We start from the raw sequence: 25,512 nt of genomic DNA on the forward strand, positions 1-25,512 counted from the left end.
GTCTGCTAATGCCTGGAGCACCATCTGAACTGCCACCCCCCTCCACCCGCATCCCTTAAATACACCTCCCTCACACAGTTCCACCTCTCAGCCGTGGCTCACCTGCTGTCTCCTAGAAACCTCTCCCTCTGTTTCTCCACGTTGAAATTCTACCCCTACTTTTAGTCCTCTCTCACACGCTACTTCTTCCATGAACTCTCCCTGCTCAGCCCAGACAGGGCACTTGGCGCAGTCCCTATTCTCAGTGCCACGTGACTGATGTCTAGGCCAGGCTGATGGACCTGGAATTTCTCAAGGGCTGGAACAGTGGCTCCCTCATCTCCCCCTGCCCCATCCTCCAGATGCCTGGCCCCGAGTCAATGTTCAGGAAGTGACACTGACTTGAACTGAGCTGCCTGAGTCTGAAGCCCCGATGCCCCCACGTGGCTGTGCAAGCTGATGGCTTCCTCGGTTCCTGGAGTCCTCGCTCAGGGCATGCAGGAGAGACAGAGTGCCTTCAGGCCACTTCTTTCCCAATCATCAAGCCCATCCTGTGTTTCCGTTTTTAGAAGAAGCAATCAATTTTTCTCACTGTCCTAATGACCCACAGAGACATTTAGTTAAAGCAAGGCTTTCTACTGCTTACTAAGCAAACAGGATTTCTGCATAATAAAGTTCATGCTTCCAGAAATAGGCAAGGCATGTAAGTGATAACATACCACAGCTCAGAAAGCAGGGAAATTAATGCCTCCTTTCTCATGACAGCATGGCAGGTTTGGCATCTGAAAAAGGGGATGACCAATGGCAATTCTGCTCCCCAACCAGACAAAGGTCTGTCTGTGACATTTGTCTTCGTACATACAGAATTGATACTGATGCCAGCTCTGCCCCATGCAGCCAGCAAGGTGCAAGGGGCAGAGAAGAGCCTGGCCAGGGCCTGGACCCCAGAGGATACAGGGATGACATGTATGTGGGAAGAGCTACAGAGCATTCTGGGAGCACTTGCCATGGAGGGAGCTCCAAGGTCCAAAGCTGGGTAGGGGATGACAGCTGAGCTGTGCTTTAAAGGATGAAGTAAGTTTTCCCAGATGGGGCAAAGAAGGGAGCCGAGGAGGGAACTGCATGTTGATATTTTCAACAGAGTGACCCCAACCTCTTTGGGGCCACAAAACCCTTTGAAAATCTGATGAAAACTATGGACCCTGTTGCCAGAAAAGTGAACCCACACACACGGTGCATATAATTTCATGCCGTTCGAGGACGACTCATATCCAACTCTTGCCTAAAACACTTGCTCACTGGAATGAGAACTGTGGAGGGCAAAACATTTTGCATCTCTGTACCGCCAGTATTTAGCCCAGCGCCTGGTACATAGAGTAGCACTCAACAGATGCTTGCTGAGTGAATAAACAATTACCAAGAATAGATGGTTTTCTAGAGAAAAGCCCACATCTCCCTCCTTAGAACAAGCTCATGAAAACCAACCGTGTAATGACAACACAGACCCTGGTCCTAATGAGACTGTCACAAGTTCCCAAAGGAGGAAGAAGGTAACATGCCCCAGGGAGCCGACTCTCTCCTGTGAAGGCATAAGGTGGCTCTCCAAGTCTCCACCAGAGGCCTCTGTGCTTAACGAGACTGGCTGCCCTGAGATTCATTTGCGCAGAAGACCAGCGTGGGGCGGGGGAACATCCCCACCGTGGTTTCTCAAAAGCCCAAATGGATTTTTAACAAAACTCAAACAAATTCAGACCAATCTATTCCACACCAAATACTGAGAATAGAACAGAATTCCAACTCAGGCTAATTCTTTCTCCCCCATCTCCTGAAATTCTGCCATTTCACAAACATGGTGACCTCTGAGCCTGATCTTCTATGGCTCTCCCACTGGTCCAGAAGACTCCAGTATTTCCAAGTTTTCAGGGCGGCCTTCCATTGCTCAGGCTGCCTGTCACACTCAGAAGCATCAGATCCTAGGTCAGACCCTGGGACCTGGCTTTGCTTCAGGAATTACAATGTCAGACTGTGTCCAGAGCCACAGGTGAAGCTGTGAGGGGCTGGGAACACAAATAATGGATGGATTCTGACCTCAAGAAGATGAGTCAGTGAAAGAAACACCCACATGAAAATCCACCACCCAAGGTGAAAAGTGGTCAGTCTCTGGAGGAGGGCAGAGGTACAGTGCTGAGGAGGAAAGACGGAATCTGCCTGGGGTGTGCCCGAGGCTGAGTGGGCGCAGGGAAAGGAAGAGAATCAGGGATCAGTGTAGACTGCGCTGACTTGTCATTTGATCTCTGTGGCGTGTGCTAAGATCCCTCTGTCCACAGACCTCTGCCTCATCCTGGCATTTGAGATCAATTCACTGTCTTCCTAGGCCCCCCTCTTCCAGGCACTCCTGCACAGTGGTGTGTCCCACTCTCTGTGGGTGACCCCACCACTCCTATGGCCCCGTGACCATCTTAGACTCCTAGATCTGGATTTCACCGCTGTCCTACACCTCGATCCATAGGTCCACTGGCCTGGTCAGCCAGCTGTGTCCAGGCCTTCCCCTTGACTGTGAATCCTCCGGGACAAGGCCGGCACTGACCTGTCCATATTCCCTCTATCAACATAGGTTTAGGGGAGAGGAGGAATTGAGAAACTGAGACCAGGATGTCTACAGCCCACTTGGAAACACAATCCAGGGCAAAACTCCCCAACCGCTGGGTGATGAGCCTTCCTCCTGTTCTGAGCCACAAGCCTTCTCCCGTCCTTCCCTGTCCTGCCCACACAGGCCTCTTCAGCAATTCTCAGCATGTATCGTGTATCAGCTGAGAAGCTTCTATCTGTCAGGCATGGCACTTGACCTCTACTCATGCTGGGACCTCCTCCCTCCTCTTTCCCTACACAGTCGTCCTTGGAATGCAATCTGCCCCTTTTGTGACCACATCCCTCCTCCCCTCCTCCTTCCATTGATGAATTCTGACTGAGGCTAAGCTCCTTTCATGCCCTGTACTGTACGTAAACTCTCCCACACCTCTCAAATCTCCCACTTCCACTGCCCCCATCCCATGACATGATCTCACTACCTGCTTCACAAAGAACACACAAGTGGGACCCTGCATCCTCCTGCCACAAAACACACACCTGTCATCGCATCTGGACTCTCTGGGTGCCTTACCCATGCTGAAGTGGGGGCTTAGTCTCCTCCCATCAGGGCCAACTGGAGAAGGATGAAAACCAAGTCCTCTGACACTCTCAGGGTCTGGGGCTCACCTGTCCCCCAACTCTGACTGCCTGGCTCCAGACACAGGGATCCTTTGGTAAGCCCCTTCTCACCTTGACACAGGATATCCCTAGGCCAGCACTGCCCCCCACCCCAAGTAGTTCACACTTTTTCTTCTTCATCCCTCTGCTCAAATGTTACTTCCTCCAGCACCCTACCCTGAGCTCCCTGAGGAAACATCTCCCTACAGCCCGCTCACATTACTCCATGACTGCCACATAGCACTTGGTACCATCATACTTCCGTGTTACGTGCATGATGGGTTGGTGAATGAATGGCTGTCTCTCCACAAGATGGTCAGCTCCCTAAAGCCAGGCTCTGAGCCTCTCCTGTGCCTTGCTGTGTCCCTAGCTCCAAGTGCAGGGAGGTTTCAACAGTCCTTGGAACATGCTCATGGTCATCCAATAAGCCAGGCTCGGAGCTCAGGGCTGAGGCCCAAACCCAGCTCCTTCCATCATGCCGGCTACACTGCCCTTAGCATCTCCTACCAGCCCATCCCCCTTGCACTCCATTCTGGCCCAGAGCTGGGCTCATGCTACATGCTCAGAAAGCAAGTGCTGACTGAACAAGTCCCTCACAGAAGGTGGCCTCTCTCTCGAGTCCTCTCGCAGAGCCACAGGTTCCTGCACCGCTCCACTGCTGTGGGGCCCCCCCAAACCTTGGCCACCTGAACACAGCTGCATTTGACAAGCCTGTGATAAACAAACATAATAGCCTGCAAATTCCAGGAACTGGGTGCCTCACGGCAGAGCAGGCATCCAGCAGGCTGGCATGAACTGGCTTTCTGGCACCTTCCCACGGCTGTACTTCTGTACTTTCTGTCAGGCCACATACGCTGACGGGAAGAGCTGGTTGCACGTGTGCCTGGCACTGCTACTTCATCCCATTCTAGGCTAGAGGAGATGGATGTGCTTGGGTTCCACGGAACTTAGGAGCTGAGTGATTCTGAGCAAATACCTTGAGTCCCAGATCCCCTGGTCTCCTTACGTGCCAAAGGAGAGGTGGCCTTGTCTATTTTGCTACCCAGCCTGAGGCAGTGGTATCACGATGGTGATTCACCCCCAGCCCCTGGTGAAAGCAGGGTTCTTCATCCGGAACCAGAGGACTTCTGGGTGGACCAGAGGTGAAACACTCTGGAAAAGGGAATGTGAAACTTTGTCTGCAAGTGTATTTACCATGAGATTCCCAAGAGTCCTTGACACAAGATGGCTAAGCACTCCTGCTCCATTTGAACACACCTCTATTTGTTGAGAACATCATGTCCACCAGGCACTCGTGCCCCATAGATGCCATGGGTACGTTATGCCATTTAATCATCCCCACAGTCCTACAAATTGGGATTTTGGCCCATTTACAGATTCAGAGACTGAAGTTCTGCAAGGGAAAGCAACATACCCAAGCTCAGAGTGAAAAACACTCAGCTGGGAGGTGAACCCAGGGCCCTCGGCCCGAAGCCTGCACGCCTCCTACAGCTATGATTTCAGAAGAGGCGACAATGCCCTGCATTTTTCTAGCCCACTAGGATCTATACATTTTCCACCATCGAGGGAGACCTGGTGAACTTGTTTCAAGCTAAAGGGCTGGTCCTCTGATAAAACTGACATCTCTGGGAGTGAAGGTTACTTGGCTGTTTTTTTCCAGCTGTTGGACTGGATCAACCGTCCAGTGACGAATCACCAGCAAAGGGCCTTGAGGAGAAGGATGTTGTCAGGAGCCGCCAGGAAAAGGTCAGGAGGCTGTCTTTGAAGTTGCCTTGTCAGGCTCAAGGTCCAGCTTCAAAGTGGCCCGGAGGCTGGCGCCTCCTTAAGGATCACTTCCTTTGCTGATTCCTCAAATGGGAAGGAGCTATTTTTTCCCCCAAACCTCTTAGTTCTGCAGTCTAAGCTGACCCACATTTGCTTCCAGACCTCTTTTCCTTCCTAAGAAATTAAACAGCTTAATTTCAAACACTCTCCCCTAAGCATCTGCTCTGTGCTTGTTTAGCACATTCTGAATAATGTGGGTAAGATGCAAAAAAAATGAAGGTAAAGTACAGCGAGGCCAACAGCCTACCCCATCTGACGGGGGCCTAGGAGGGAGAAGACCAGGAGGAAGCAGACCCAGTGCCAGTCCTACCAACACATAGCCCTGTGGGTGACGAGCGTGAGGCGAGGTGACCTCGGATGTCCCGGTCACGTCCATGCTCTCACAACTCTTGGCCTTGAGCATGTCCCACAGTCACGGCACATGCTGCACACAGCATCTCATTCCACCCTCAGCCCAGCCGGGCAAGACTGTCGTCAGAGGAAGAAGGGAGTGAGCACTTGGAGGTAGGATGACGTATGCAAGGTCACTCAGACCTGCAATGGGAAGCCGGAGCTTCTGCGTCCAGACCTGTGTCCCTCTTAAGGCTGATGGCTCCTGGGTTGGGGAGGGGTTGGCTGAGATACATGTGTCTGTGAGCGATGTCACCTGGAGGGAGATGCAGTCAGGCTGCCTGACCGGCCTGGCCCTCAGTCTGCTCAGCTGGACAGACGGGCTGGTGGGCAGCTGAGGGCAGGGGCCATGAAGGCAGTTGGTGTGGGGCACCAGCTGTCCCACTGAGCAGGGCAGCCGATGGACAGCGCAGTGCAGTTTGAGGAGAACGGCTCTGGGGGGCAGCAGCCCAGGGCTTGGGTCCAGCCTTGCTTCCTGATATCTGATCTTGGGCAAGTTGTCAAAACTTGAGCTTAGTTTCTCCGCCCACCAAAGGGGAAATGTCCTGTGCCTCCAGGCAGTCCCCGAATGCTGGCCCCAGAGGGAGGGCAAGGCCAGTGCCTGCTCCCTCCCTGCCCTGTCTCCTGACTGCTTGGTGACTTGTGTCCTGGAGTGAGGAATGAGCCACGCCCCTTCAGGGCCCCCACTGAGATGCAAACGTGTGTGGAGTGGCCCTTTCTACTTAGACTTCTTTCCAGAGCCCAGTTTGTTAAGCAAACCTAACATGGTCTGATCTGGGTTGTGACACCTCTGTGGCCAGGATAGCTTGCCTATGGGACCTTCTCCCAACTCCTGGCATGTGCCAGAAGCATGGAAGGAAGCCTTCAACGTGGTCCTAAAGCTCCCTCCTCTCACTGAGTAGCTGCAGTAATCCCACATGAGGTTCAGGGCCCTGAGGCCAAGCCCTACTCCCGTCTCAGTAAAAGCTTCCAAAAGTACCGACAAAGGATCATCTGGCCCATCTTCTCCATGAGAAAAAGCCACAGGAATTGGTTGAATTAAATGCAAAGAGGTAGGACCAATGAATGTCCCTTTCAGCTCTTGCTGAGTCCTGGCCTGGCTCAGCGCCTGGCACCATAACCCGACACGCTCAGAACACACCTCCCTGAATGAATGAAGGAACTGCTGAATGCGCAAGGAAGTGAGCAGATAAGCGAGCAGAGGAGGGACTACCCCACGGCCTGGCCTCTAAGGGTAATACCAGGCTCAGGAAAACAAAGAAGGGGTGCATTGGCCCTCACTCTCTCCAAGTGTCACCCTAGGAGCTCCCCCTACACTGGACAGAATGCTGCTTCCCCAGCCGGGATGTCCTCCTCCATCTGCAGGTGCCATCCCAGGGCGGCTTCCACACCTCGAGCACAGCCTCCTGGGTGGGTGTGCTGAAATATGCAGGTTCTGCACCTGCCACACCCGCCAGCCTCTGGGCCCCTTGGATGCCCAGGGCCAGGCCCTGAGGCGGGACTCAGCTCCTGGGGGATGAGAGGGGAGAGGAGAGGTGAGTGAGGCCTCTTCCTCCTGTGGGACTGCGCGAGGCTCAGTGCCAATCAGCAGGAGCTTCGTGAAGGCAGGCAGGCACCCACTCCCCATTCAAGTATCCTGCTGCTTCCCTCATTCACACATCCAGTCAGCAGATATGTCCTGAATGGGCCCTCCCCTTCCTTGTCTAGAAAAGATGTTTTTACCTTTGAGAAAGGCTGAGACATCAACGTTGTCAGTGTAGGGGAGGCAGGGGCAACCCCCTGACCACCACCACACACAGCCCCGACTCGCTCTGTCTCATTTGCCACCTGGGTTTGAAGGCTGCAGCTAAAAATATACACACCACTGCCGAGCACAGGGAGGGGCCTGCCTGAGCGTGGCCATGAACAGCTTTCTGTCCATGGCAGACTAGAAATAGAATCTGAGGTTTGGGGCAACAGCAACATTACCCAGGATTGCCAGAAAGCCCAGTGGTTCCCGGGCAGGACTCAGAGCATCAAGGGCCCTGGGGGCAGCATCACCCACCAGCAAGAGCTGAAATCTTGTCCCCACCCTAAGTCCTCCGTCCACCCAGGCGCAGCTCCATCAGGCACGCACGACTCCTTCTGTCTGCATGGGGCACATGGGCCTGGGATTCTAGCTACTTAAGAACAGGTCTTATTTCCCTAAAAGGCACCTGTGGGGTCAAGGGAGAAGAACAGACTGACATTTATTATCGGTTGTCTGCTGATCCCCACAGCCATCTCCTGGGTTTCAGGTCAAGATAGTCACTATGGTCACACTGGGGATCAGAATTGGCCACCCCAAAATGTGTTTCTTCAGCTTGATTATTTTTAAGGACAAGAGACTCTGAAAGAAACTTTGAACTTCCCCCTAACTGCCTAAAAGAATTTACGATAGAAGGCCTGTCTTCAGGTCAGACCATCACCATAGCTAACTCTGGGTATCCACAGCTGGGGAGGGTCCTTGCTAAGCCCATTCTTATCAAAGTTCTGTCTACCAAACGTTTGCTTTTCCATTTCCAGGTGAATTGCCTTCCTCCCCTTTGAAGTCCCAGATCACTACCCTAACATCCTCTTCTGTCTTTAGCTGAAAATGGTATTTAAGGTGGCGGCTTCAGCCATTCTGGCGAGTTACTCAACTTTCCTGGGTTTCTCCCACATATACATGTTATAAAGCTTTGTTTGATTTTCTCCTGTTATTCTGTCTCATGTCAATTTAATTCTTAGACCAGCCAGAAGGACCCAGAGGATAGAGGAATTGTCTCCCTCCCCCATAGTCACAAAGCTGAGACTTGAGCCCAGGTCAGCTGCCTCCCAAGTCCACACAGAGGCAGAGGTGAGGGAACAAGGGCCACGGTCAAGGTGGAGCTGGCCACTGCTCCCTGCTCCCATGGCTCAGCGAGAAGGCCTAGCATCCTGATGGCTCACCTACACTTCTCAGATGGAACTGGGTGCCCAGCTTGAGTCCAGATCTCGGCAGGTGTCTTCCTCCCTTCCCGAGAAAGCTGCATCGTACTCACTGGCAGCCCTCACTAGGCCTGATGCCCAGGTGCGAGGTCTCAGGAGAGCAGCTGCAGGCAGTCCCACGGCAGAGGGAATCAGAGGTCTGGATTTGATTTCTTGACTGGAGACCTTGGGCAAGTCACCTTCCCCAGCTGCATAACCCAGGGCTCTCGTTTGTAAACAAGGATGATACAATATCACCCCAACAGGGCCTTTCCAAGGATCTGATACAACATGGATGTGGGAGCACTTTGTGAGCTGAAAACCAGGGTACATACGCCTCCATCCTCAAGGACGGATAATGTGGGCATCAGTACCCAGCATCTTCTCAAATGAAGTGGGGGAATCAGAGAAATAGATCCTGTATCTGCACTCATAGAGGCTCCACTCTAGATGCTGAGACACGAAGTTATTTAAGAAGAACTTAAAGGCACCACCGGCCCAAGGGAACAGAGTTGGCACAGCTGACACATACAGAAGCACGCACGTGGCACACAGGCCGCACTTGCTGCATTTGTAGCAAGGATACCCAGTGCAGGGGAAAGGTGACATGGGCTGGGTGGCATGGGGAGAGTTCCATGGAGGGGCCCTGATCCTGGAGGATTTGTGGGTTAGAGAAGAGGAGGAAAGGCAGGCAAGCATGTTGGATGGGCCGGCGTGGGAGTGGATGTGATCCTCTGGCCAAGATAGGTTCCCTCCTTGGGGCTCCCACAGCACCTCTGGGTGGGAAGCAGCCTGTGAGCCATTCTGTGTGATGTGACAGAGCCACAGCGTGAGTGGCAGGGGAGGGGAGGAGTCTGCACCCTGAATGCCAGCCTTCTGGTCTTATCCTAGGCGACAGGGGCCGAGTGCAGGACCTGGGACAGGGAAGGGCCTTTACTGTTAGGACAGTTTTTGGCAGCGGCAAAAGATGTGGTGATTGGAGGAAGAGGAGGCAGCGGCAGGCCATCCAGTGGGGAGACCTCTGCATAGCCAACAGACGGGTGAGAGACGGGGCTGGGATGTGGGGAAGCTGCTTGCCCCCAGCCAACCTGAACTGAGTTCACAGGGAGCCTGTGGCAGGCACTGCCACCCCCAGCCCAGCAGTGATGTCATTTGCCAGGGGGATGGCTTTACCAGGCAGAGCCCCCAGCTGTCTCGGCCTGTGTTTAGCAGAATAACAAACGCTGGGTTCTCAACAAAGGCCCTGTTTAACCGCCTTCGTTACCGGTGCTCCCCAGCGAGCAGCAGAAACTTGGGCAGCAGACTCCTCCCTCCCCTGAGTGAGCATCCCTGCCTGAAGTCCTTAGTGTGTCGGCTCCTTCAAGGAGCTGCTTACTCAGCTGGTGCTCAAGGATCTTTTCTGTCCTGTCCTTGGCCGAGGCATCCAAGAGAAACAAGAGATCAGTTAGTCCTGGCTGACACCCATCCAGACATCCCATTCAATTACTCTTATCTCCAACAACAACATATATTTTCTCCCTCCAAGTCCTTCAGTACAAGGGTTTCAAAAGGCTGCACAATCCAGAGAGAAAATTTCCTGCAAAATGGAAGCACCAGGAGTTAAAAATTTTTATCTTGTAAAGAAACAATGGGAAAACGAGAGAAAGACTGAAATCTCTATCACTTATTTTTAGCATGTCGTATATCTTGAAATTCACTTTCTTATTTAAGGGACAGAAAACACCCAGGATGATGTGACATGAGCACATCCTGTGGTTGGCACTAGATAGATATTGATCCCAACCCTGGTTTTGTGACCTGGCCGGGTGACTGCAGAGCCCCAGGTCTCCATCCCTGCGGTGAGATGCCCCACCTGCTCCTCGGGCCTGCGGGGGAGCGAGCGAGACGGAGTTTGCAGAGCAGGTGGCCTCCCAGAGCCGCCCCTCCACAGCACTGGGAAGCCCCCTGCTGTTGTGCTCCTGATCCTACAGGTGAAATCTCAGTGAATGGCAGGGGCCTTGGACCGCCAAGTCCAGTATAACCAACCTTTGCAGCCCCGGACCTGGACAGCTGGATCGGGGCAGGTCATTTACCCATGGGGGCCCACCCCATCTGCCGGCGACAAAGGTGCTTTATGCCAGCAGTTGTTCACCTGCAGTGAAGCACTCTGTGCACATGAGCAATGGCGAGCAGGTGGCTACCGGCTCCCTAGGACGCTGAAAATAAGTATTGACAGGTCCAAAAGTGATGGTATGAGCTCTGGAGGAAACACGTATGTGAGCTTTGCCTGGAAACTCATGTGACACTCTGGAACCAAGAAGCCCACCAGGACCCGGGCATGACTGACCTCTGCACTAATTAGTACGAGTTCAAACCAGAGTCTAGATTCTCTCAATTTTGCTGTGATTAGGTGGCAGGAGAGGAGAAAACTCAAGGAGGCCCAGCTTGAGGAGAGGCGCCATCATCACAATTAAGGCTATCCCCGTGGGGTCTGACGGAAGAGGCTGCAGCAGCTGCTCTCAGGCCCCGAGCGTAAGCACCTCTATGGGTGATCAGAGATGTTTCCCCCAGTGGGAGTCTGCCCCCATCTATTTTTGTCTGGTAGGAACAAAGCCTTTCTCCCCAGCAAGCCTGTGAACTCCTTGAGGAAATGGACTGTTTCTCATTCATTCACTCACTCACTCACTCTCTCACTCACAGAACAAATATCTGTTGAAAGCTTACTACTTACCAGTCATTCAACAAGGATTTGTATTTGCCCACTCTCCGTCAAGTAAGGAATAGACCCCAGGGATGGGAGATGGATGTAACCTGGACCTCATTCCCTGTGAGCTCACAGACAGTAGAAGACAGGCACAGATCTTCATAGGGAATCAGAAAGAGCCACCATTGGCATGGAAGTGCAAAGTGGAGAGCAATGGAAGGAGTATTTGAGAGGAGACTACAGTTTACCTGGGCCCGGAAGAAGAAGTAAGAGTGAACCAGCCAGGAAAGCCTATGAAGAGATGGCAAGGGAAAGGAAGATCATGGGCAAAGGCAGGCTAATGTCAAACACAGCCTGGCAGCCGCTTCCCGCCCCTTTCCTTCCCTTCCTGGATAATTCAGTTCTGAGGCCACTGGGCAGGGCGAGGGAAGGTGGACATGGTGGAGCAGGGAGGGTGTTGAGGGCATCTGCACAGTAGAGCCACCCTATGCGGGATCTGCCCTGTGTGGGATACCAGTCACTTTTGGTGAGAGGCTGAGATCCTGAGAGAGTGGAGGAGGGCTGGGCTGGAGGTGGGAGACTGGATACACACAGGGGAAAGAGAAATCAGTAAGTACGTTAAAGACAGTGATGGCCAATTTCTCAATGCCAAGGAAGTGAGGTGCAAGTGAGAAAGGGGATGAACTGGAATGACCCTTGCTGGTTGGGATGGAACTAGAGGTATCAGTGTGAACTTGCAGCTATCAACACACACAGATAAACAGAGATGTTAAGTATGTGTGTGTGTTTATATTTATGTATATGTGTGTATTTCCTGGCTCTGTCCTCTGAGAAGGCTGGGGAGTAGCAACACTCCAACAGGAATGACCATCCCTCATGTCAGGATCTTGGTTTCTAAGTACTAGTCTCCACTAAAGGGAATCAAGATGCCTTGGAAAGATGGATGATGTCAGGGCTGTAGTTCAAGATGAATCTGGAACATGCTGTGCCAGAAAGCAAGGAAGTATTCACAGAATGATGGACACACGTCAAGAGGCACAGAAGTTGGCTTGAAGGAGCTCCCATTGGTCAAATCTGGGACAATTCGAGCATCAAAATAAATAATGATAGTAAAATATTTTAAGCCATTGAATAAAATGGGAAATGACAAATCCATACAAATATAAATAAATGAACAAAGGAAAGCTTGATGAGGAATCAGATATTTACAGTTTCAAAGTACCTTCCCACAAAGCACTTATTGATCACAAAGAGGGGAAAAGGAACTATACAGTCAAGAAGGCTGGCAGACACCACTGTAATCAAATGACCATCATTGGTAATGGGACAAACGGAACTCATGGGCCACCTGAGAGATGTGAAGAGAAGGACACAGCACCACTTCCGTGACATTCCTGCCAAAGATACATACACTGAATCTAATCACGAGGACACATCACTCAAACCCAAGTTGAGGGGCATTCTATAAATAGCTGGTGGGGAAGATTTGACAGTGCCAAGGCAAGGAAAGTCACAGAAAGATTGAGGAATTGCTCCAGACAAAAGGAGAATAAGGAGTCTAATAAGTGAACACAACAAGTGATTCTAAACTAGGTCTAGATCCCTTCAGGAATAAGGGACACTACTGGGACTAGTGGAAAACTTCAATGGGGTCTCAGTATTAGATGATAGCATTGATGCTAATTTCCTGATTTTGCTGGCTGGGTTGTGGTTATATAAGAGAATGTCCTCATTTGTAGGAAACACACATTAAAGAATTTGGGGATGATGGTGCATCAGGCCAGTCACTTACTCTAAAATAGTTCAGAAAAAAAAGTACTTCTCACGAATGTACTTAGAACTTTTCTGCAAAGTGTGTGCATGATAACAAAATTATTTCCTTCTTTTTTTCTTTTTACTTCTACAGGAATGTATGTAGTGGAATATCTGGTTAGAATTTAGCAGACCCAGGCTTGAAATCCAGCTGTAGTCCACTAGCTTATTATGTGATTCCAGGAAGTGCAATATATCGGAAAAAAAGGTGGATTTTGAAATCACTGGGACCATGTTCAGTCTTCTCTTTGTCACTCACAGGCTGAACGACACTTTGCATTTCCTTTCCCCTAAAGCACAGGAATAATACTACCTACGTCAGAGATTTACTGTGAAGGTTACATTATTAATTCCTTCAGCAAATATTTATCCAGCATGCATTAAATGTTCCAGTGAAGTTCTAGGTCCTGAGAATATAGTGGAGAACAGATCCTTCCTCCATGGGGCTTCTATTCTAGTGCAACTGGAGAGACAAACAAGAAAAGAATCCATATATATATATATATATATATATATATATATATATATATAATGAGCTTTCAGAGAATTATAAGGATTGTGAAGAAAAATAAAGCAAGTAAGGCCTTCAAAAGTGATGGGAGGAGGGGGGAGGTCAGACAAGAGAGGGGGAAGAAGAGCTTAGATGGGAAGAGGAAGAAAAATAAAAATCAACACCCAAAACAAAACCAAAAAAGCACAGATCACAAAAGTCAAGACAAAAAAACTATAAAAACAAAGAGCACAACAGAACATATGACAGAAATAAGGCCAAACATACGTGCCATATCAAGGAATATAAATAGCCTAAACTCACTCATTAATGAAAAAGACTTAGAAGTTGGCTCACAAAGCAAAACTCACCTCTATGCTTCATCTAAGAGAACCACGTGAGGAAAAAAATTCTCAAATGTTTAAAACAAAATGATAGGCAAAGGTATACCAACCCAAGAAAGAGAAAGCAGGAATGGGAGTTACAGTATCAGACAAGGCTGAAAAAGGGCAAAAAACATTAAAGGAGACAGAGAAGGGTATATTAAATGATAAAGGCACAGCAAATTGAGAACAATTATGACATCTGTGCACCAAAGGCCATCAACATACATACTGCACATATTATAGGACATACACCACATCAGCGGACAGAAGTCTGCTCAGGGTGAAGAGGACCCACATTAGCAGTAATTGTAATTCATCTCTCAAAGTCCACACAGATCAAATAAGGGAGGATCTTAAAGACCTAAGCACAACATTAATAAGGTACAGCTAACTGATACATTTTCAACTCAATACACTTCAAACAAAGAATATGCCTTCTTTTTAAAAGTCTGTGGAGTAGTCACCAAAAAACTAACCACAAAGAAACCTCAGTAAATTCCAAGAGGTGAAAATACTACTGAACTGATTATAATGCCATTACATTAGAAAGTAATAACAAAATCAAAACAACTATAATTTTAACAACTCTTGGGACAAAAATGAAACATACACTAAAGTTACAGAATGCCTAAAAAATATCAAACATAAAAATGTTAAATATGATAACATGGTTAAAGCAGTAATAACAGGAAAATTCATAGCCCTAAATAATTACACTCTTAAGAGGAATTTTAAATAAATGAATTAAATATTGAACCCAATAAGTGATGGAAAAAAATAACACAATAAGTCAAAGTAAAGCAGAAAGTAGAGATTAATAAGGATAGAAGCAATCATTATTGAATTAGAAACGAGAAAGAGGATACCATTAATGAAGAAAGTAGATCATCTGTTAGCCAGCTTGATCAAGAAAAAGAAGAGGAAGCAAAATTATATAAAAGAAGAAATAAAAATGGGGAAATAACTTCAGGTAAAGAAGCAGTTAAAGGCCTACAGAAGTTTTCTCCTTTTTTTAATGAGCTATATAAGCCCGTTCCAAAGTTCCACAAAAATAAGAATGAAAGATGTTGATTTTGCAAGAAGAAAAAGTTCTAAAGATCTGTTGCCTAACAATATGAATATAGCTAATGCTACTATACACTTAAAAAGATGGTAAATTTATGTTATGTGTTTTTACAATTTTAAGTAAATAATAAGAATAGTAAGAAAACGACATTGAGGAAGGATTATCCAAGTACATATTAAAATACACTGTAAAGCCATGATAATCACAAGGGAGGCAGTGGCTCATGGGTAGACCAAATAGATCAAGGGAAGAGAGTCCAAAAATTTTCCTAAACATATGAGAAAAATGACATTGCTTATTAGTGAAGACAGATTATTAAATGACTTAGGGACAATTAGATAGCTTTCTAGAAAAAGAAAGGATGGATCCATGCCTTGCTCCTCTTATTTTAATAAATTCCAAATAAATAAAAGATTTAAATGTTAAAAAAAAAATGAGCCCATGAAAGCACTAGGAGAAAATATGGGAGAATTTTTAAAAAATAGAATCTAAATGAGGAAATCTTTCTAAGTATGATACAATAACAGAAAATATTTTCTAAGAGATTGCTGAATTTAAAATAAGTATCTTCCAGCTTGACTCACTCATGCGGGGATTGGCATACTTACAAGGATATTTGTTGTGACTATGTTTATAACAGCCAAAGATCAAAACAACGTAAGGTCCCTCAAAAGGTACAGAGTAAATAAATTACGAGACGTCTTATGAGGTCTCATGTGGCGGTTGGAGAGAAATGTGGCAGCTCTACCCTATTGGTATGGCATGATGACCAAGATGTGTCGTTAGCTCTCCCGTGCCACCCCTGAGGAGAGGAATCCACAGGCTGCGTCTGCAGAGAGAACCCCAGCTGGGAGCCGTGGCAGCTCCGGAGAGGACCGGGGTTAGGAAGGAGACTTACTCTCCATTGCATAGTTCTTTGCAGCTCCTAAATTTTGAAGCACGTTTGCACATGATTTATCTTTGCAAAATAAATAAACCAAACAAACGCTGCCTGCACGGCCTCATGGAGGTGACGTGTTAGGGGCAGAGCCTCTCCCTCTGAGGCGGTGGCACAGGCAGAGGGGCCTAGCTGGCGAGTCAGGCCTGGAATCACTCCTCACTCTGCCACTCATGTGCTGCTGACGGTGAGCTGATCTGACTTTCGAACCTGGCACCTGCCACTCTGTGCAGGTTTCAGAGTGCTTTTCTTCACCTTTTCTCACAGCTTGAAATCTCCACTTGCGCCCGCCCACTTCTCAGCACTGGCGGGATGGTGAGCTGTGCAAGCCTTTATACCATGTCTCTCATCTCCGGCTGCAGGGCCTGTCCTGGTCCCAGGAGCCAGAGGGCACCGGGAGCACACCAGTGCAGCACAAACCACACCAGGGGGGCACGAACCTGTAATTTCTTGGGTTTGGAGATGAAAGATGAAAGGCATGGACCTGTGTCCCATTCTCCCACAGGCACAGACAGACTGCAGAAATCCTCTTCCAACAAGAGGGCATCTCTTAAAGAAAGAGGCAGGCAGCTGGAGGGGGAGAGTAAAAGCTGGGGCACCCCAGGGGCAGCCCCCTCAACCTTAGCACTGACCGGCACACAGAAGGTGCTCAGTAGCTGTTTGCTGGGTGGACAGGTGGATGGGTGGGGGGGGGGGGTTGAATGGAGGGACGAGTGGACAGAGGGATAGGTGGAGAGGGGTGGAGGGTTGGGTGGTTGGGTGGATGAGTGGGTGGTTGGGTGGATGAGTGGGTGAATACACAGGGATACCAGTATGAATCAGAATTCTAGAAAAGTGCTTCAAGACTAGTCTTGAGGTTACTGCTGATTTCCTGGGGAACCATGGGTCAGTCCATCAGCCTCTCTGAGCCTTACTGTCTTCCTTTATAGAAAGAAGAGGACAACACATTGTTCATTGCCTTCATTGGAGGCCAAGGGCAACGGTGAACACCCACAACTGAGTCAGGGGAAGCTGCTGCAGCATCCTGGGCTGGACAGGATCACCCCCTTCTCCAATGGCACCCTCACTCCATTACCTTCTGGTACGTCTGTCCCCTTCTCCCTGAGAACAGAGAGGCTGAGCGAGAGTCACAGATATGGGTCCTGCCTGGGCCCCTCTCACAACCCCTGCCCCCGAGGCTAGAGGCTGCAGAGCTCGTTCCTGCACTGGCTCCCCCAGCGCCAGGTTCCTCTTATTTGGGATCCAGGAAGCCTTACGGAGCACCTCCTTCACCCTGCCCCACAGAGTCACTGCTCCCAGGGAGCTGCAGTCCCGGAAGGAGTCAGACAAGTGAACAGGCCAAGACAACGCAGGTGGTAAGAGATGTGATGGGGTGGGAATGTCAGAGACAAAGGCTTCCTGCGGGGAGGATGTCTAAGCTGAGTCTTGAAGGGACAGGCAGAGGTATTTCAGGTGGGGGTGGGGCGGGGCTGGGGGAAGTTTTAATCCACTTGACTTACAGCTGGGTTACATTCCTGTCCTTTGTACTTAAGCACTCTCCAGGGACCTCTGGCCCCGGGGATCAGAGTCTCTGGTCTGGCCCTGCAGCCGCTGTCAGGCTGCATTCTTTCTTGGCACTGGGACAGGACAAAGGGCCAGGGCTGGGCCTCCCTCAGCATGGCACCCCGCACCTGGGACAGAGCACGCCCTCCAACTGGCTGCCACATCACAGAGAATCCAGAGGGACCCATGGCTGATTCAGTTGCTCCTTGCCAACGGAAGTGTGGATCAATCCAGCCATCCTGGAGGCCACGCTGGCCACACGCACACGAAGCCTTCACGAATCACACGCACGTCGCACCAGTAACTCTGCTTGGGAACTGATCCGGGGTCACAAGGGCAGATGCCAAGAATGTCTACCTTGGTCTTACGAATGGAAAAACTGGAAGCCACTACTAACCAATCAGAAGGGATCAATCACCGAAGCACATCTGGGCACATCAGCATGGAACTACTTAAATCCCGTGGAAGAATGACATCTAAGGACTTGGGCTCAAGTGGCCCTGACCCTCTGTGAGGACAGACTTCATTCACTGACTCCTTCACGCAGTCAGCAGACACCGAGCACCCACCAGGAGCAGAGGGCGCTGTCTGCCATCTCACAGCACTCACCAGGCAGCGGGGATTTGAGGAGAAAGTGCATGAGAGGGTAGGGGACGCCCAGGAGGACACACAGCTCAGGTGTGGGGGTACGAGAGTGTGGGGGTGCGGGCACCAGGGAAGGCTCCCTGGAAGGACCGAAGTGTGGAGGAGAGCTCCAGGTGAGGCTATGCGGGCACTGAGAGACAGGCCTAGAGGAGAGGGAGACCGTGGTTTCCTGGAAGAACCGAAGTGTGGAGGAGAGCTCCAGGTGAGGTTATGCGGGCACTGAGAGACAGGCCTAGAGGAGAGGGAGACCGTGGCTTCCTGGAAGGACCGAAGTATGGAGGAGAGCTCCAGGTGAGGTTATGCGGGCACTGAGAGACAGGCCTAGAGGAAAGGGAGACCGTGGCTTCCTGGCAGGAGGGCGGCCAGTGGAGGGAGTTTGGGGTGTGCACCACGGGGAAGACAGCGGTGGGAGAAGAGCGGGGCTGTGGAGGCTGCAGAGGCAGGCGGTGACAGGTCGGGAGGGCCTTCTAAACCACGCTGAAGACACTGGGGTCTATCCTTAGGACTACAGGAGCCACAGAGGGGTTTTAAGTAGGAGCATGACACACCAAGGGCAAGCTTGGGAAGGAGGGGGACACAATCAGGGTCACGTTTGGGAGGGAGACTCGGGCTGTAGTGAGGACCTCAGATCACAAGGACCAGATCAGAGCCGGGGACAGCAGTTTGGGGGAAAAACTACCTAGTCTTTTCACTCACCAGTTTCTCCCATAAGACACATAACAATGCTTATTCCAGTGGGTTATTATGGAGAATAAATAAGGTGATACAGAGAGGTGCTTAACACAGCTCCCAACACCCTGCAGTAAGCGCTCCACAAATGCAGCTATTCTTCTGGGGAAAATTAGCACAATTAAGCAGGCTCCCAAACATTATTTTTAAACTAGGATGTTTGGGACCAAACAGAAGACTGAGGGGGGCAGAAGGGAAGTGTGGGAGGTAGGAGAGGAGACAGACAGGCAGCCCAGAAGGAACAGGCTCTGGAGCCCGACCCCGCCCGGGCCGGCCGAGCCCCTGGGCAGGCGAAGCTCTTAAGGTGCAGTGCCCGTCCCCAGAGACAGACATCGGCCTCCGCTCAGGGCTGTGAGCACGGAGAGCGGCACGCAGAACATGCCTGGCACAGAGAGGGCCCCGAAAGTAGAGCTGCAGCCCACAGACGGAAGGACCGTCGGGGCCTGTTGATCCCACAGGGCCGTCCTGGAAGGCGAGGGTGTTGGCTGTGGCCTGGGGCTTTTTCTTTGTATATGGGATTTTGTTTTCACTTTTTTCCATCAGAAAATACTACATTCATACTCTTCATACATTTTTTCCTATTCTTCTATTCTTTATAAATTTATATATTTTTATTTGGAAAAGATGCCAAAGAGACAGCGATATAGCCCCGTGGTCTCCCTGCACCCATTGCCTGGCCAGCTGGGTCTCAAACAACATGGCCACTAGCCATAACTGGGCCCCAGGTGAGGGGTCCCTGGCTTGGCTGACCAGCCTCTCAGGCTCGCCCAAACCACCCAATTAGCCTGGCCCAGCAGACACAGCCTCATCAGCGGCCTTAGTGCTGACTGACACCTCTGCCCGGAGCACATGTTTGGAGACGCAGGCTGTGCCGGAGAAATCCACAGCCCAGTGCTGTTGCTAAGTTACCTTGGAAGGAGGAAGAGGGTCAGTGGGCAGGCTCAGCTGCCAGGAAGGCCTGGGCCACACACAGCCACATGCAGCTGCCAACTCCCCTGCTGGATGGGACCTGGTCCTCAACTCCCTCTCCCACGGCGTCCAAGATATAATTACATCTGGAGACTTGTTGCAGCCATTTGGCATGAATCTCACGTTAGAAACAAACAAGCACACCTCCCCACCAAGACCTCGCCATTACACAATTTGATGAAAGGACACTTTGCAGGAGTGGGGGCACGCCTCCCTGCCAAGTCCCAGAGCCAATCCTCAGAGGCACTGGACATCTGGCTGCCTGGCACTCCCAGATCCAGACTCCTGAAAGGAGCAGGCCAAATGCAGAAGGTGCCACCGAGACAGAAGGAGCAACATTCAGACACAATGGGCCCCACGGTGCCTTCCAGGTGGTTCTGTCCCCAACGAGGCTGTGAGCCTTGTCCCCAAGCACCCGGCTGGCTCCTTCGCAACAGGGTGGCTACAGAAGTCAGGTTCTGGTTCCGCCTCTCACCTCTGCTTCCAGGACACCGGCACAAGCTCCCACCCCGTGCACACCAGGCTGTGTGTGGATGGCCTGTTCACTGCCCAGGTCTCCCACCTGCACCAGGAAAGTCTCAAAGGCAGGATCAAGTTTCACTTATGTTTGGGTCCTCCGCACCTAGGACACTGCCAACTGATGAGCACTAGATAGATATTTACTGAATGAATGGATAAATCCATCAATCGAAGAACATACACAACCCACGTAACCTTAGGCAATAGAAACCCCCTGAGTCCATTTCCTAATTTGTAAAAAGGAAATGGTAACGATGACCTCACAGACTTGCATGGTTTGGACAAACTGCATGGCAATTTTGGGCACAGTGTCATGCTCCCCAGATTGAAGGGTGCATCATTCTCTCTGAGGCAGGGCAGTGGGGTGCCCCACACAAGTTATCACATGACCATTGCCTCCTAGACAGGCATTACCCTCATGCCTGAAAGAACTGCCTGCACACCACATCTTGGGACTCAAGCTCAGAGGTAGGATTTGCCTGGTGGTTATTTGGAGAATGTGTACTGAAAATATCTACTCCATAATGTAGCCAAAACCTAGTTTGTATTCACAGGCTGTTAATGAAAGATAGCACAGACCAATCACTGATGTATCTAAGAAGCTATAAAGAGAAAAGTGTTATCAGCTGAAGAACGTAGAAGGGGGCCCAGCAGTGGGACTTTTAAAGCCGCATGTCTAAAAGCTTAGCCCCATTAGTCACCACAACCCAGTATCTATGGAAACGACTGGAAACGGCCCTCAAAACAGACAGTCTGCTGGGCTCTGCAACCCACCTGCTGGCCCCCATCTTCCCACCTCCCCTGGTTTGCAGCACCATTCCAGACGGAGACAAGAGGCATCTAGGAAGCTCTAGCTCAATGCTGACTGGAGGTCCTGTCCTGGGCGCCGCCCCAGCTCTATCCTGGCCCTGTCCCGGCCCCTGTCCTGCTTTGCCTTTGCATGTTCCCCAGAAAGAGCACACGTGGTCCTGGATCCACCCCCAGAATCTCAGCTTCTTCCTCTCCATGACCGCCACATCCTGACGATTCCAGTGGTCCCCCACCGGCTCAGGCCCACACCTGTCTCTGAGAGGCAAAGGAACATGCTCTTGCTGGGATCATGGGCATCTCTTCAAACCTTCACTGAGGATTTGATGCCCTCAGCATCTCCAGCTTACAAATGAGAAGCAAAGGCCCAGAAACCTTGACAGCATGGCTGAGTGAAGTCGCACCATGTGGAAGGAGCAGAGGCAGGACCAAACGCCAAGCCCGCCCATGCCACGAGACACCATCATCATCACACAGCAAACACTCACAGCTTTGCTCTCTGCCATGATCCCATAAAATATTAACAACTTCCGGGAATCCTTGCTGAGCGAACGACCCCAAAACACAGAAAAGGCTCTGTGTTCAAACCACTGCATCTAACTTATATAACAGTAAGTATCTGAAGACAACAGAAACAGCCAATGACAGAACAAGTAGGAAGTTATCTTGCATCCATTTGGTGAAATACGGTGAGGCCTTTAACAGCAAGTGTAAGGCAGGTAAGGCAGGTTTATAACATGGGAACATTTATGTCTCATCAAGTATAAAAAAGGACACAAAAGTACAAATACAGTATGATCACATCTATAAAGAAAATTTAAATTTGGGGATAGCAAAAAGACTTAGAAACGCACAAAAATGAAATGAAATAGAAGTTGTTTGGGAGGTGGGAAAAGGGTAATTTTTCTCTGTCCAACTTTTCTGAATTTTCCCTAGCTTTCTACAATGAGAGTATATGACTTTTATGAAGTGATCCAGTGGAAGGGTCAAGACTCCAGTGCGAGGAAATCTCTGTTTGGACCTGGGTCCGTCACCTTGCAGCAGGGCCATGCTGGACAAGACCCACCAGGCCAAACCACAGCATTCTCATTTGGAGGAGGGAGATGTACAATGCACTGGGGCTCAGAAGGGACCATGCGAGTCCTTGCACCTTGCCTGGCACATGACATGCACTTGCAAAATGGTTATTTTTATTTATTTAAGTTTTTTATTTTTTATTTTTTGGTGAAGAAGATTAGCCCTGAGCTAACATCCATGCCAATCCTCCTCTACTTTGTATGTGGGGTGCCTCCACAGCATGGCTGATGAGTGGAGCAGGTCCACACCTGGGATCTGAATCTGAGAACCCAGGCTGCCGAAGCGGAGCACATGGAACTTTAACCACACAGCCCCAGGGCTGGCCCCCCAAAATGATTAGTTTTAAATAGCAGGCTTTATCTTTTTGAGCTGCCCATAGGAGCCTGCTCTGAGTCAGAGAAAGAACTCTGTCAGCAGAGGCCAAGTGGGCCAACGTTTGGAAGCTCAAGACGACCCGTCAGGCAAGCAAGAGCCTGCCTGGGCCAGGCAGCCTGTGCAGGGAGATCTGAACCGCCTCAGGTCAAGGGGCTTCTTGAGAGGTACAGATTTAATTCCTCCTCTGAGGGGGCCCCAGAAAAATTGTTAGGAGAGCCCACGTCATGGGGTGGGGCCCAGGTTAGAGGTGAGGAGCCAGCAGGCCCCAGGATGTCAGACCCACTGCAGGGGTGGTATGGAGGGTGTAGGCAACGTGCATGGAGCCCAGCGACGAGGACCCTGCCCCACTGAGGATGGACAGGGGGCTAGGGAGGCCAGCACTGGCAGGAGGGAGACAGACAAGGCTCACCACCGTCTCCCACGGGCCACCACAGTGGAACTACGCTCACAACAGCAGTGAGAAAGCCACCTCAGAAACCCAAGTTCCCACAATGCCCACGTCATGATCTACAGTCATGTATACAATCAACAAAAAAGCTCAAGAGCTTTAAAAATGTTCGTGTCTTTTGACTCAGTAACTCCAAAACTACAAGACTGGTCTAGTCAGAAAATCAAACAAAAATTTGTACGTAAAGATGTTCCCTGGAAACAGCCAGATATGGTAATAGTTAAATTCATTATGACTCCCGATCAGGAAAATACTGTGCAGTGTTTCTGGAGAATGTTTATGCCATGAAGACAGGAACTGGGCCATGGCAGGACGCCGCTGGGAGACTGAAAGTGTAGCACGGAGCTGCCCACTCAGCTGCCAGGAAACGGCTCGAGGCCTCCCAGCAAGGCCTCTCGGCAGAAATGCCTTTCAGGTCTTCATTTGATTTTTTTTAAAGTCACGCATGACTTTATGAAAATTATGAAAAGCTGCATTATTTGCCAACATACTGGTGTGCAGGTGATGTGTGACTACGACAAGTGACAGATCACTCACAGCTGCGGAACAGAAAAGGGAAGCACCTGCAAGGAAACCAAGGCCCACACAGCAAAGGGACCTCTGACCTGTCCCAAGACCCCTCCCAGGGGTCTCCGGATGAGTCAGACCCTCCTCGGGCTCACTCCAGGGCGTGGCTGCAGCGTGACAGCTGGTGCCTTGGAGAATTTATTTCTTCTCACTGACACAACACATTAGTACAAGTTTTACTTCATTTTGTGTCACAGGGCTGGGTCCCCGGGGCCTGTCTCAGCCCTGAGGGGTGGGGGGTTCTGGTGGTTGACCCTCCTCAGCTGCCCACATCTGGCGGAAGCAGCTGACTGTGCCCAGGTAATCACAAGGTACGACATTCCAACCCAGAAAAGTGCCTGTGCTGAGGGCAGCCCCCAGAGGTGCACACGGTGACCCCTCTGCAGAAACACCGTCCCTTCCTTCCACTCGGGCTGGATCGCGAGGGGAAGGAGATTCCACAGAAGGAGCCGCCTGGGTGGAGAAGGCAGTCCACTCCCAGCTGCCATGACAGCTGCGCATGGACTCCCCACAGCCCTGCCCTGTGGGAGCTGCGCGCCCAGCAGAGGGGAGACGCCCCCAGGCAGCGTAAGGGGCTCTCACAACTGATGGGGGGAGGGGATGCCAGGAGAAAGGCTTTTCTCTTTAAGCCCCTGGGATAGTTTGCATGTGTCTCTAGCATGCAAAAGGAGATTAAGCTTATGAATTAACTGGAGAAAAGACCAGATATTAATTTACAATGATTTCCGGGGTAGAGAAAAGAAGGAAGATACATATGTGTTAATAATCGACTGTTCACATTTGACCCCAAATAAGATTACATGACGAAATCGTTTCCAGAGAATAAGAAAATCTTCCACTTCAGTAAAAATACTACGCTTAGTTTGTTTCTCAACAGGATATTTTTTACTGCTATTTAGAAACACCCGGACTGGAGTAAAAGTTCCTGGGTGCCACAGGAAGTAAATGTTCAAATACATTAAACGTTAAATAAAATCATGGTGATCTCTCAAGGGTTGAGCGCCAAGTTGGGTTCAGTTACCCCACACGCTTCCACACTGACAACGTGAAAAGCTTCAAAGCTCACCCACCAGAGTGAAGTAAGAGCAAGGATGTAACCCCCTCATTCTCTTCCACCACTCCACACACACAAGATCCAGAAATATCTGCAGGAGATACGCCCATCTGGACAAGCCACCGTGAAGGACGGCCGACTCGACAGCAACGGGCACCCGCGAGCTATCGCGACATCCTTCCCCGCATCTGGGTTTTGAGGGCACTGAACCCCTTCCCAAGTTTGTGCTGACAGGACACACCTGAGGTGCTGAGCTCACGCGAGACGCAGATCTGCCTGTGGCCAGTCGGCCGACAGAGATGCCAGCACGTGAAGACACCGACACAGCATGGCGAGCTCCTCTCCCCACAAGGTTTCCCGTGAGGACCTCAGCACGTACTGCCAAGAATGTGCTTGCACATTTCGAGAAAAGAAGCGCATTCATCCAGAGGTGTTGGGCGGGTACTCACCCCACTGCAGAGGCGCCAGCTGCAGATGCTCCAGGACCAGCTGGTTCAGGAGTCCTTCCACACTCGCCTCGCCGGTGCGCTTCAGAGAGGGGTGAGCCTCGGTCAAGGAAAATCCAGCTCCTGCTGAGCCCCAGGGACAAGAGGACACATTCCAGAAGTTTCTAGACAGAGGCTGGGAGATGGGAAGCCGCCCCCGCGGATATATGTCCCCTTCTAAGTGATGGTCTAAGCAACCACTAAGATGTGATCTGAGTGTGTGGAAAACGGGTATTTGCATATATCAAGTACCTCTCTTCCCTTCCCTTAAAATTGGGTAAATTAAGCTACTGTTATGCAAGCAAGGGAAATCCACAGGGATAATTTTAATCTAACAGCTACTCTTGCTGGGGGAAATAAAGAAAATGGAACGTTGTTTGTCGTTAATAAGGCATGCAAACCACGGCTCACTGTTCAACACGACCAAATGTGTTTCTCGACACATGTCGGTTTCATGCTGGTTTCATGTCTGTTGTGTTATACATCTTGAGGTAATTACACATATTACTACGAAT

The 25,512-nt window shown here is 50.4% G+C and overlaps 1 protein-coding gene across 9 annotated transcripts in view; it reads right to left on the bottom strand.

Moving 5' to 3' along the window:
* TRAPPC9 (trafficking protein particle complex subunit 9) overlaps nt 1-25,512 on the bottom strand; it is a 626,356-nt gene that overhangs the window by 111,188 nt on the left and 489,656 nt on the right. For all 9 annotated transcript variants that reach the window (XM_070631024.1, XM_070631026.1, XM_070631021.1 and 6 more), the window contains one exon: nt 24,962-25,052. In XM_070631024.1, the coding sequence (XP_070487125.1) occupies nt 24,962-25,052 (91 nt within the window). The remainder of the gene's footprint in view (nt 1-24,961; nt 25,053-25,512) is intronic.

This window comes from Equus przewalskii, chromosome 8, assembly GCF_037783145.1.
Source record: "Equus przewalskii isolate Varuska chromosome 8, EquPr2, whole genome shotgun sequence".
Taxonomy (NCBI): Eukaryota; Metazoa; Chordata; class Mammalia; order Perissodactyla; family Equidae; genus Equus; species Equus przewalskii.